The sequence below is a fragment of the Panthera leo genome, chromosome D2 (genome assembly GCF_018350215.1).
Source record: "Panthera leo isolate Ple1 chromosome D2, P.leo_Ple1_pat1.1, whole genome shotgun sequence".
NCBI classification, from domain to species: Eukaryota; Metazoa; Chordata; class Mammalia; order Carnivora; family Felidae; genus Panthera; species Panthera leo.
The window spans coordinates 16,470,627-16,484,006 of NC_056689.1; the positions used below are offsets into that span (position 1 = coordinate 16,470,627).

Here is a 13,380-nt window from a genome sequence, read left to right on the forward strand (position 1 = left end):
CTGATTTGTATCTAAAAAGTAAACAGAATAGGGGTACCTGGGTGGCTCAGTCAGTTAAGCGTCTGACTTCAGCTCAGGTCATGATCTCACGGTTCGTGGGTTCAAGCCCCACCGTCGGGCTCTGTGCTGACAGCTCGGAGCCTGGAGCCTGCTTCAGATTCTGTGTGTGTGTGTGTGTGTGTGTGTGTGTGTGTGTGTGTCTCTCTCTCTCTGCCCCTCCCCCACTTGTGCGCGCGCGCGTGCTCTCTCTCTCTCTGTCTCTCTTTCTCTCTCTCTCAAAACTAAATATTTTTTTAAAGTTTTTAAATAAATGAAGAGTAAGAATAGGAAACGAAACATCATTGTCTTCTATAGTCCTATCCCACTCAGAGAAATGACTACACTGCAAGGGGGCACAAGGATATTTATGTGGGTTTGTGACAGCTACGCCCGATACAAATGGCTCCAGGACAGACTTCAGTTGAATGGGAGCAAAGAGGATGGCATGGGAGACGTTTATTTGGAAGATTTTATTTAGAATCCACTAATTCGAAAACAAACTCTGAGGAGTCCTCTGCGGCACACCGCACGTACTCTTCTCCACTTTTCCTTCCCTCCCATCTCCAGGCGATGACAAGGGGTCGGCGGTGGGTCTCCATTAGCCATACTGATGCCAGTCTGGTGCCTCACCTTGAGCCCCGATTCAGGCTTCAGAAACATGCCCTGGTGTGTCTGGATAATGATGGCCATTGTTACGTGGTACCGTAATGTAGCCATCCCATTTTGTACCTCTGGTAAAACGTGTCTGTAACAGTCATTTTCTCATCTTACGGAGCCCACTGTCATGGATTTCCATGGTGGGATGGTCCCAACATGACAATTAAATGAAAATAAAGAATCACACGTTTCAAAGGGACTAGAGGAAGAACTGGTCGGCGGAAAAATGACTCAGCCCAGAATCATCACGGACTACACGATACTCATCTCTCCTGTTCCCCACCTGAAAGGAAGTATGTGAGCAGGAAATATTTGGACAGGCTAACCGGAGGAGCTCCGCCTTGATAAGCCCCATCGGAAAACCATTGTATATCTCTGTTTTTAAACTTGGTTGTATTTTATCCACTTGTGTTTTAAGTTATCCGTCGGGAAACAGTCTTTGATAAAGGACATTTTGCACACACGCACACAATTTAGACTGTAAATATGACCAATTTTAAAGTACATATTGCTGAAGGTCCAAGGGGAAAATACACAGGAGGCATACAGTCCAAGAAATACAGGACGTTAATGAGAAAATTATCAGTTGCAGGTGTGATAGTCAACCAAAGCCCTTTTTAACAGAAAGTAAAAAATAACTCTTTTGACTAGAGGACAGATACAGTAGGAATAGATGCCCCTCTGTCCCCTTCTGATCGCTGCTGTCACAGGATATTGAAATGTAATTTTCTGATTGCTCCAGAATCAGAAGCTAGAGCTAAAACGCAGGCCCAAACGCTCTCCATTCTAAACTGCTCTAACAGCGGGGTACAGTGCCCCACGCCAGGCACTGCACAAGCAATACTACCACAGCCAACCACCACTCAACACACACACCCGCTGGCCATGTAGGAAATGGAGCTTTCATGAGACATGCTTCTCCTTCTCCTTTCCACAGCCCCACGGGGGGGGTGGGGGGGGGGGAGGTGAGGAGGGAAGAAACGCTCCCACTGAATCCAAACAAAGACAAGAACATCCACCAGACCCACTCACAAAGACCGGGGGTGCCCTGTAAGCAGGAACACCTGATTCTCCGACATGGACATCTGTCTAAGTTGGGGTTCTCTTAACAGAAAGTCTGAGACAAGGATCTGAGTTTGGGCTATTTTCTGGAGAAGTGATTCCCAAGAAACTAAGAGTGAGGAAGCGAGAAGCAGGATAAGTCAACCAACGGTATGTTACTGAGCTGATCACCACAGGAACAACTGGGGCCCAATCCTACCAGGAACCGCCTGGAAAAACGTGTGGAATGTGCTTCAGAACTGTTGCCCCAGAAGCTGGGGAGGGTGGCACACCTATCCACCAACTCCCACCCTAGTGCTTGCCAGCTGCCCTCAGGGGCATTCATTACCCACTCCCCGTCCTCACAAGCTTCAGAGCACGTCGTGTGGCACGCAAACCTGTTGGAAGCCGCAGGTGGAGAGAACTGTCCAGAGCTGGAACGGAAATCGGTGGGAGGCCAAGAGATTCAGATACAGGACATCAAATGTCTGCAGCAATGTGTGCTCTCACACAACTGACTTTCTGATGTATCACTACCCCCTCAAGCAGGGATAAAGAAGTTGGAGGGGCGCCTGCGTGGCTTAGTTAAGCGTCCGACTCTCGGTTTTGGCTCAGGTCACGAGCTCATGGCTGGTGAGTTCGAGCCCCACGCTGGGCTCTGAGCGGACAGTGCAGAGCCTGCTTGGGATCCTCTCTCTCCCTCTCTCTCTGCCCCTCCCCCTCTCACTCTCTCTGTCTCTCTCAAAATAAGCAAATAAACTTAAAAAGAAGAAGAAATTGGAGAGCCACGGCAAGGCAGAGAGGTCTGCAATGGGACAGCCTGAATGCCTACCGTTCGGTGTAGCAAAGATAGGTGAACTTCCCATGAATCGAGTAGATGTCACAAACATTATCCTCCCCAAAAGTGTGCCCGTTGGGCAAGGGGACCCACAGAAAGAGGCTGACTAATATGTGAAAAGGGGTGGTTGCCCAGGTGGGCTGGGAAAGGTTGAATTCACATCAGGGTCTGGGCAGGGGGGGGGGGGGGGGCCTGTGGTGTCCTCTGGAGAACCCACGTGTGGGTGCCCCTGGACAGTGAGCGTGCCAACGCCTGCACACGGGGTGCTCCAGTCTGTTAGCCAGGGAGGCAGCGATGACCAACAAGGAGAGGGTTACAGACAATGGACAGGGAGAGATTCGAAATGGATATGGGAGATTAAAGTTTCAAACTGGACCTGGGGGGCTGAACATCAGTAACTGAAAATGAGCCAGACGTCCATGGTACCTGCCCAGGCTATCATGGGCAATGGGAAGATGTATCCAGCAGAACACGACAGAGACCGGAGAACAGGAAGACCATGGTGTGTTTGTACCTCCCCTGAACAGAGACGCCACAGTGAACCGGTCATCTTACTGAGCAAAGCGGGACCAAAAACAGGGCAGGCTCCCAACCACGTGAGTGCCAGTACCTGCCACTGGTGGAGTCAGGTTAATCCGCGAAGGGACGGTGAAGCTGCCTGGGCTGTGGAAGGAACCTGAACGAATGGAGAGTGATTCGACACGGTATTCTACTCGAGACCCAGAGAATTCCACAGTGGTTTTTAAAAAGCTGAATGGACCAGTGGCGCCCATTGTATGGCTCAATATGGATTGTGTGGCTCAATCCGTTGAGAGTCCGGCTTCAGCTCAGGTCATGACCTCACGGTTCATGAGTTCGAGCCCCGCGTCGGTCTCTGTGCTGGCAGCTCAGAGCCTGGAGCCCGCTTCGGATTCTGTGTCTCCCTCTCTCTCTCTGCCTCTTCCCCACTCACGTTTTGTCTCTGTCTCTCAAAAATGAATAAACCTTAAACAAAAATTTTTTTAAATAAATAAACACTAAAAGAAAAATTTTGAAGTGGAATGGACCAGATTATTAACAACAAAGTGACAGTAAAAATAAAAAATGAAATACAGTGACTGATGTACTTGGGTGTTTACATTTCCTTCAATTTTTTTTTTTTTGTATTTTACAGAGTTTATTCAGAGTTCTTTTCTTTTATTATACTTAAGGACGAGAAAAATGTTCTAGATATTTCAGGCAGAATAGTAATTTACAGGAATAAATTTACATACACATTGGGTCAAGTGTCCAAATCTTAGTGAAAAATGACAAAGGATTTGCCATTTGCTCATATCACAAAAGCATTGCAGTACTCAGTGGCTGCTTTGGAAACCTAACTGAAGAGTTGAATAAAAATTTTGCAATGCCTGTTCCTGGTACATTCTGTTCATAAATCATTGTCTAAAAACTCAAGGGTCACATGATAGAAAAGGGGGTAACCCCCTATTAAAAGCCTCATTGTGAAGATGAAATGTTAATGTCAATTTTCGTCTTCAGAAGATGAACACAGGGGAAGGGGAAAAAAGAGAGGGGAAAAAAAACTGTTAGAGACCCTTAACTATAGAGAACAAACTGGGGGTTGATGGAGGGGAGGTGGGCAGGGGAATGGGCTAAATGGGTGATGAGTATTAAGGAAGGCACCTGTGTTGAGCACTGGGTGTTATATACATTTCCTTCAATCTTATTCTAAAACAAATTTGCTTAACCTGAGATGCAAAGACCCCTCCTCCCCTGCAGAGTGAATGGCTAAGCCTCAGAAGATCTGTGAGCCTGTGGAAACTGCAGGCAATCAATCGTTTGCGTGGTTGTACATATGTGGTTTGGTGATGATGGAAGGAGCCTCTAGCTCTCATCAGATTCTCAAAGAAATACTCGATCCCCAAAAGGGTAGGCATCACTTATTTGTGCCGTTCATCAGTACTGAAAATTTCCCATGTCAATGCAACTATTTCGTTTCTACAGGAAAAGTACAGTTCATCAAAAAGTATTCCGTTTCCTTCTTGACTCAGAGAGAGCCCCCCGCCTGTAAGAAATATTTCTGTCCCCGCTCCTTCCTGACTCCAAGGCTGTGTGAGCTCCAGCCCTGCACCGTGGCCTCCTGGTGGCCGCGGTGAGAACTGCAGCCACAGTCCCTGGTTTAGGGGAAACCCGTTGAGTCCAGACACCCCTGTTTGTTGGGTGATATATATTACAGGGCTAGATGGGCAGCTGGTCCACTGAAAGACAATTTCCCAAAAATTATTAATAACTATGTAATTCTAGTAATATGCATTAGAAAAATTTAAGAAGTTGATTTTGAGTAATCATGTTCTAATTGTGTTAATAATAGGACAGGTGGATTTGGCAAAAGAAAAACCACAATAGTACGTACGTAACTGAAGTTTGGAAAATAGTGATCTAATTCAATCCTCTCGTTTTCTGGTGAGGAAGTGAAGTGTGAAGAAGTTAGGAAACGATGCCAGGTTAGCAGAAGACACGGGATCAGAACTCAGGTTTCCTGACCTATAATCCAGGGTTCTCTAAGATTCTATAAAAGTTCTTCCGACTGGAGGTGTCAGAACAAAGGCTGAAGGAGCATTTTCTCTAGGGCAACTGAACCACATTAGGGTGAAAGTTCTCTCTCTTTCTCTTTCAATAAATATTCACATATATCTTTGTGAACCCCTACATAGATACATCCACATATGATCACATTCACTCATTCAGTGAACATTTACGGAATACCTATTTGGGGTCAGCCACTGTTCTAGCCTCCAGGGGTAGAAAGATAAATATAACACAGTCTTGTCCACAAGGAGCTCACAGCCTGAAGAGTAGACAGATACTCAAGGAAACAGGTTTATTTACTTAAGACCCAAGACAGGGGTGAAGTAATTCAAGGTAATTCAAGGGGAGACGGTGTGATTTCTGGACAAGGCTTCACAAGGATGGTAGCTGAGCTGAGTCTCGAACAATGAGCTCTTGAGAGGTGATAATGGTGGGGCAGGTGCAAGATCATAGAATTCAGAAACATTCACAGCATTTAGGTAACTTCTAATACTTCAGTAGGTGTGGACTGTAGGTGTTGGTGATGGCTAGTTATATTCTGGGCTCCTGATGGTGAAGAGCGAGATTGGAAAAGCACTGAATGCCATGCTAAGGAAGCAGCCCAGATTTTATCCTGAAAACACTGAGGGCGACTGGGCGTCACATGATATTCCCATCTGTGGCACTGTGGAGAGTGAGTGAGAGGGAATAATGTTGGAGTCAGAAACACCAGCAAGGAAACCATGGCAATAATCCAGACTAGAAACTCTAAAGCACAACCAAGGCAGTTTGACATGAATGAGCAAAGTGGGTGGTGAGCTGAGGTTAGACAGTGGAGTCAACCATGAAATTGGAAGTGAGGAAAAAGGAGGAGCCAAGTATGTCTCAGAGTTCTTCCTTGGGTAACTGGGTAGATGACTGAGTCAGTAACTGAGAGTGGGGATGTCGGAGAAGGGGCTGATGGGGGAGAAGAATAGCGAATCTAATAAATAGATAGTTTTAAGATGAATTTCCTAAAGGCAAGGATAAAAAGATACTAAACTTTTTAGGATAAAATAAACAGACAGCAAACTTAGTAAAGGTCAGTGAGATGTTCAATAAAGGCCAAATGGTAGGTTGCAACTCTGGAGAGGGATCAGGGCTAAGGATATAAATTAGAGGAAAATTAGTATGTTAAGGGTAGCCGAAACACAGGGGTATTTGAGGTCACCCAGAAGGAGAATATATAAAGTGAGAAGACAGGATAGCCTAGAGCAGAAGACAGAGGAACATCAGTATTAAGGAAATGGGGAGAGAAACTGGAGTTCTCAAGAGGTTGAGAAGAATGGCCAGCTGGGTAGCAAGAGGACCAGGAAAAGGGTGAATCGTGATAGTCTAGGGGAGAGAGAGTTTAAGAATGAATTTGATTGACGAAATGTTACAGACCTCACGGTGATACAGAGCAGAATAAGAGTGGAAAATGCCTTTTGGGTTTAACAGAAAATCATTGCTGACTGCTGCAGTGATAGAGACAGAAATCAGATCAGAGATAAAAATCAGGTCAGATATCAGACCATGGAGGTCAGGTCCCATTCACTCCAAAAGTGAACATGAACTAAAAGCACAGCGTGCAGGTAACCCCTGGGCGGGGAAGGACAGAGGATAACAGCAAAGCAAGCCAACAGTTTCTACTGGCTCAATAAGTGGTTAATAAAGGCCTCCACTTTTATGAGGAGAATATTAAGCTGGACCCTATGAAACTGCCATATTTATAAGTCACAGTCAGATGTGAGGAATGTCAGATGTTGCCACCCAACTGAGTGAGAATGGGTGATACCGACTGTATCGTCGTTCCTCATGTTCTGCGAGAAACTCCGCCAAGATCAGCGCATCGCTCTCCACTCAAATCACATGGAGGCTAAAGAGACAATAATGGACAAGCCTTGGCCAGACTTAGGCAGCTCAGCGAGCTAGTTCCAAGCCAAGACTCGCAGCAGGCAGCCAGCACCGTGCCCGGGCTCAGCACCCACCTGCTGGGGGGTCTGCACAAGCTCCTTAACCTCTCCTGGACTTTGTATAAATATAAAGACAGATGATGACGATGATGATGACATCAATCTCCATAGCGATGCAGTTTATAAAATAGTTCTACCTCCTAGAATTGTCTAGAGGACTAAATATGAACTACTTCCCATCCACTGAAGGAAGAATAGACAAGCAAAATGTGGCACATCCACGCCACGAACTACTACTCAGCCTTACAGAGGAAGGAAATCCTGATACATGACACAACATGGATGAACCCTGAGGACATTCTGCTGAGTGAAATGAGGTTCCGAGGGGAGTCAAATTCAGAGCCAGAAGCTGGGGGCAGAATGGGGAGGCGGGAGTCCGTGCTTAACAAGGACACAGTCTCAGTTTAGGAAGATGGAAAGAGTTCTAAAGATGGCTGGCGGTGATGGTAACGCAACAATGTGGATGCACTTTACGTCTCTGAGCGGTACACTTAAAAATGGTTGAAATGGCAAATTTCGTGTCACATACACTTTATCGCAATAAAAATGGAAAAAAAGTAGTGAATTCCTAAATCACTCAGTCACTGTTACGCAAATGTTGTTAAATAAATAGAAACACAATGCGTTGGCAGATGTCGCATGACCCAAGACCAGAAATGACCCCAAAGCACAGAAGAAAGAAAGAATTCAGTAGAAAGTCAAGTTGGGAAGGACCCCACATGAGTGAGAAAGGGAGGGGAAATGAGGCGATACCTCAGTGTCGATGAAAAACTGCATCGATAAAGGAGGTGGAATCCACCTGCTCTTTAAGAAGCCCAGTGAAAGTTCACTCAACAAATATTTACAAGGAAGCACCTCCCAGGTGCCAGGCACTCTGGCACATGCTACCAGCAAAATTGTAGGCCAAGAACATGAGAAAATGATTGGCATAGCTCTCAAGACAGGCTGTAGGGAGACACCAAGACAGATGAAACGTACAATGGCACGTACACTTCATAGGAATGAGCCAGACCATCTTGTGATTGCCGGGGCCACCCGGCAGTCGGAAATACAGTGTGGTTGCTGAGGCCATGTTTACCGCTAAGGAGAAGCCGGCCTGAGCTGTGATTAGGCTGACAGCACCCATCGCAAACCTGTTCCCTCGCAAGCCCTTCCCCAGAAGAGAGGCAACAAGCAGGTAGAGGAGAGCAGTGGTTCTCAGACTTTTCAGACATGCCAGCGCCTGGGACCCACCCCCAGAGAGCCTGACGCAGTCCGTCTGTGTGGAAGCTGGGCATTTCAAGTCTCCAGGTGATTCAAACACGCAGCCGGGATTGAGAGCCCCTGCATCACAAAGAGCGATTGCTCCCTGTATAGCAGGGATCCCAGGGGCCCCTCGGGTAGCAGAAACAGCAGAGGTTGATTGGCAGCTGGAAGTCGCCGTCAGGAGGATGTGTTTTCCCCTTCAGTCAGAGACGACCACCTGTGGATCTCACAGGCTTGACCGAGGGGGTCCTGACAAGAGGAAACCCATCCCTCCTTCTGAGAAGGCTGGCTTCCCAGGGGAAGCTTGGGAGACCCTACCAAGGGTCTCTCCCCGTCGCTCAGCAGAAGCGGCTTCTTAGGGGAGTGTGATCCACACCGGTCACTCCCTCTGGAAGGAACCACCCCCACCTGCCCAGCCAACAAAAGGGTGCTTCCCAGGAAAAAGCAGCTGAGGGTCTCCCTAGGTATCCACCACGTGGGAGCAGGAGAGGAAAGTGGGGGCGATCCAAATACTCACAGCTGGGAGGCCCTGTGGCGCAAGGCTGCCTGGGCCTGTGCGTCCAGGTGGCCCAGGAGGCTGCAGAGGGCCGGCTGCCTCGAAGGAAGCTGGAAGTGTGGGCTGCCTTTCTCCTTCTCCAGCTCTTCCAATCTGTGTCTGAACGCCTCGGCTGACAACCCAAAACAGGAGAGAGAGGAATAAAGAACCATGAAACTCAAAATAGGTAATGCAGCGTCCCAGAGCCCCACTCCCAGCCAACGTTCAGCTTAATGATGCAACACAACCGTGTCTGGGGCCCTCAACTCCACCTCTCAGTGGGTGCTTCTGAGAATCTTCTTTTCACTGACTGCACAGCCCCCCTACTTTTTGTGCTTCCAAATATCAGAATGTACACTGTAGGTATATATATATCATGGTCATAATTATGATCATCCTATAGGAGGACACTTGATATTAACTTTTTTTAATTTTTTAATGTTTATTTATTTTTGAGACAGACAGAGACAGAGCATGAGCAGGGGAGGGGCAGAGAGAGAGGGAGACACAGGATCCAAAGCAGGTTCCAGGCTCTGAGCTGTCTGTCAGCACAGAGCCCAACGCGGGGCTTGAACCCACAAACTGTGAGATCATGACCTGAGCTGAAGTCGGACGCTTAACCAACTGAGCCACCCAGGCACCCCAATATTATTTTTAAAACCATGGTTTTCACTCGGGAGAAAACCTGCTCATTTTGATGAGTTTGGGGTCTTCAATTGAAAAATGTCAGTGCCCAAGCTTGGACTTTAACAATGTTTCCTTACAAACTGCCCATCAAGACAGAACCAATTACAATCACTAAGGTCATTGAAGCGATGTTTCAGTTCTATGTTATAGATGACCATATGTCCACCTCCGTTATCAGGTAGGGGGTCCTATTCCTTTTTAATGACCTTAAGTTTCCCTAGGACAAGGTGCAGATGCAGAATCACTGTAAAACAGTTTTTCTCTAGAAAAGTAAGCTTGAGAAATTGGAATCCCCTCCAATGAGAACTTTTATAACCAAACACCTGAAGAATTGGAAAGTCTCCCCTAAAGCCATTTTTGCAGAAATATTAAGACTGGGTTCAAAAATACCATCCATCAGGGGTGCCTGGGTGGCTTAGTCAGTTAAGCGTCCGACTCTTGGTTGCGGCTCAGGTCATGATCTGAGATCATGAGATTGAGCCCCGAGGCAGGTTTTGTACTGACAGCGTGGAGCCGGCTTCGGGTCCTCTCTCTCTCTCTCTCTCTCTCTCTCTCTCTCTCTCTTTCTCTCTCTCTGCCACTCCCCCACCTGCCCACCTCCCCCAAAATAAATAAATAAGCTTTTAAAAAAATTAATCTTTAAAAATATCATCCATCAGATCTTCCCTCCTGCTGCTCCTTGCCAGGCGCGTCGGCAGAAATTTGAAATTTGATGGCCTCCACCCTTGGGTAGTAGGTGGGCTCTGGGGCCACCCAGGACCCCAGGAAGCCACTTCTGGCCATGAGCGCCTACTGCTTACCCTGACGTGCAGTGGAAACATTAGCGTCTTCTGTGTGTGCCATGATGGGAAGATGTTTGGGAGGCCCAACCCTAGATCATGCTTCTTTACATATCCATGGCCCTCAGGGCATTTTCCAACTAGGCCGTTTCTAGAACACCCAGTTTTATTTATAAAACTCTTTGGACAAAACTTTTTGCCGTATACCAGCAGAGGTCAACGCTAAGCATGGTGTACCCTCGACATGACGCCTCTCTCTTCCTGCCCTACTCCCAAGGTGCACACTTGGGCAGAGGAAAAGCAGGCCTCAGGTGTTGTGGGCAGCAGACAACCTCCCCCAGCCATATACATTGGGACCAAGGGCCAGGAACTTGCTAAGAGAATTTATTTGCCAAGGATTCATTCTAACAATACCAGAAAGGGTCATTTACTTGCTTCAAGACCAAGTCACAGGGAACTGACAAGGGTTCTCAGTTGGTGCCACCTTGTTCAAGGTGACAAGACACCACACCAACAACACAGAGTGGACTCTGGCCTGGCAGCTGTCTCAGGATAACAGCAAGATACACCTATTCCCTATCACCAAAAGCTTCAACCTTTTTAAAAACTGAATTTTATTTTTTTTAAATTTTTTTTTTATGTTTATTTTTGATAGAGACACAGAGCACAAGCTGGAGAGGAGCAAAGAGAGAGGGAGACACAGGATCCAAAGCAGGCTCCAGGGTCCGAGCTGTCAGCACAGAGCCCGACGCGGGGCTCAAACTCGTCAACTGCGAGATCATGACTTGAGCCGAAGTCAGACGCTCAACTGACTGAGCCACCCAGGCGCCCCGAAATGAATTTTATTTTAGTTAATTTTAAAATTTTTAATTAATTTTATTACTTAGTTGTTTACTTCATTCGTGCTATATAAAATCAAAACTGCCATGAAAAGCAATAAATGCCTTACACGTGGTTTCAAATCCCGTCTTCCTGCTGTCGATGTGTATAGAGGTGTGTTACACAGGGATTAGGACAAAGCCTGTGTTTGCACCTTGGCTCTGCCGTTCCTAGCTGTCCCACCTCCATTTTAAGAATGTTCCCTTACAAACTTCCCATCAAGACAGAACCAGTTACAATCACTAAAGTCACTGAAGCCATGTTCCAATTCTATGTTACAGATGACCATATATCCACCTCTGTTATTTTACTTTACCTGTCTACACATCAGCTTCCTAATCTGTGGAATTGGGGCTAATAACATGTACATCCTGAAGTTTCCTGAGAATTAACTGAGATCATCTACGCAAAGCATTTAGCATATGCCCAGCAGCCCAGCACCTAGCACGTGTCCAAAGGCTATCTTTAGTAGTGCCGTTAGGTAGTAGCCTTGGAGTGTTTGCACGGATGTTCGACCCCCAGCCTGGCCTCCCTCTGCCACCAGCTGTGTTCTAAACTGTCCCCTCCCACTGCCTGGTGAAAAGTGCTCAGAGACTGCAAACTGACCCAGCCAAATAAAACAGTAAATTCGCTGCCAAAAATCACATTCGCCATGAATTTCAAAGACAAATATGAATTATCCCAGGAAATACCTGTGATTAGCTGTGCTCTGCGTTGCCCCTCACCTTCGAAACTGTGACATCTAAAGTTATATCTGCGTTACGATTAGAAAGGTGTCCCAGGACAGTCACCACTGATTCTATAGCTTATTGTCCCCAGTCTCTAAATGACCTACTCCCCGAACTTCTCAAGTGGCTGTCGGCTACTGCGGGTTCCACCTCACAGGCTGGCATCAGCTCTGCTTGGCATTAGGGTGCATTCTGCTGGCTCCCCCAAAGTACACCCCTATTCACTAATTTGCTATTGCAGACAGAGGGAGCTCCCAGCCAGGGCAAAGGCCCTGAGGCAGTGAACAAAGGGGAGAGAGTGTTGGGGTGGACTTGGTCATCAGGGCTGCAGAGGCCACTGTAAGGACTGTTTATCTGGAGGGACGGGGAACCCCCGGAGAATTTTGAGCAGTGATATGACGTGACTGACTCTTGTTGAACAGGATAAGCCGGCTGCTCCCCTGGGAAGAGACCATACGGGGCAGAATCTCGGAAACCAGTCACATGGGTATCGAGGTTCCCTGGACAAGGCACAATGGTGCCCAGGACCTGCAAGTGAAACAGGGGTGGTGGAAAGTGCCGGGATTTGGGATATTCTCTGACAGATGGGATGTTGGGAATGGAGGAAGACAGTGACCCCAGTATTTGTGGCCCAAACCACCAGGACAAGGTTACTGTGAGCTGAGCCGGGGTCATCTGCCGTTCCCTCTGTCAGAAACACCCTTCCCCACAGCGGCCCAGGCAAGCCATCCTCCCCCTCTAGACCTCCGGCCCCTCAAGTGGGTTCCCCAGGCTCTATGCCCCCTCAGCACACCCAGGCTTCTGCCCACACAAGGGCCTCACACTTGTCTCCACTTATTCAAGACCTCCTGTGTCCGTGAGAGAGGGACCGTGTCACCATGCTTGTCACTGTTTAAAGACCCACACGGGGAGGCTGCCTGGCTCAGAGTGAGCACAGAAGTGTCCTGTTACACTCAAGTTAGGTTCCCTCATGGGGTTTCTTGCTTGGTAAGTTTTCTTAAGCCACTTTATATCGTTTTCATTAGCGAGTAAATGAACATAAAAACATGAAACTCTTCAAGTCTAAAAGGAAAGCCACCGACTACCTTGCAAGATTTTACTCTTTCTGCCACAGGCCCTCACGGGGCCGCTGCCAGCCGGGCCCAGGCTTTGGGCTCCTGGACTTGTCACCATCCCAGGCTTCCACACCTCGGGGCTGTCCACGTCACTCAGGCCCGCTTCCCCATTTCCAGGCAGGCCACATCTCCCTCACTTCCGCGGGATGAGTCACCTCTCTGCCTAAAAACCCATGTTCCTCCAGTGTTCCTGCACATGCTCAGCAGACCGCCCTTCCCAGCGCTCAGATGTGCACAAGCCAACAAATGAGTGACCAGACCAAGGAATGCAGAGACATCAGCTACGTCCCCGCACC

General features: G+C 47.7%; 1 protein-coding gene across 2 annotated transcripts in view; it reads right to left on the reverse strand.

The window, feature by feature from the left end:
• The window catches only part of DISC1 (DISC1 scaffold protein), a 358,119-nt gene that overhangs the window by 253,179 nt on the left and 91,560 nt on the right, over positions 1-13,380 (reverse strand). For both annotated transcript variants that reach the window (XM_042907612.1, XM_042907613.1), the window contains one exon: positions 8,879-9,029. In XM_042907612.1, the coding sequence (XP_042763546.1) occupies positions 8,879-9,029 (151 nt within the window). The remainder of the gene's footprint in view (positions 1-8,878; positions 9,030-13,380) is intronic.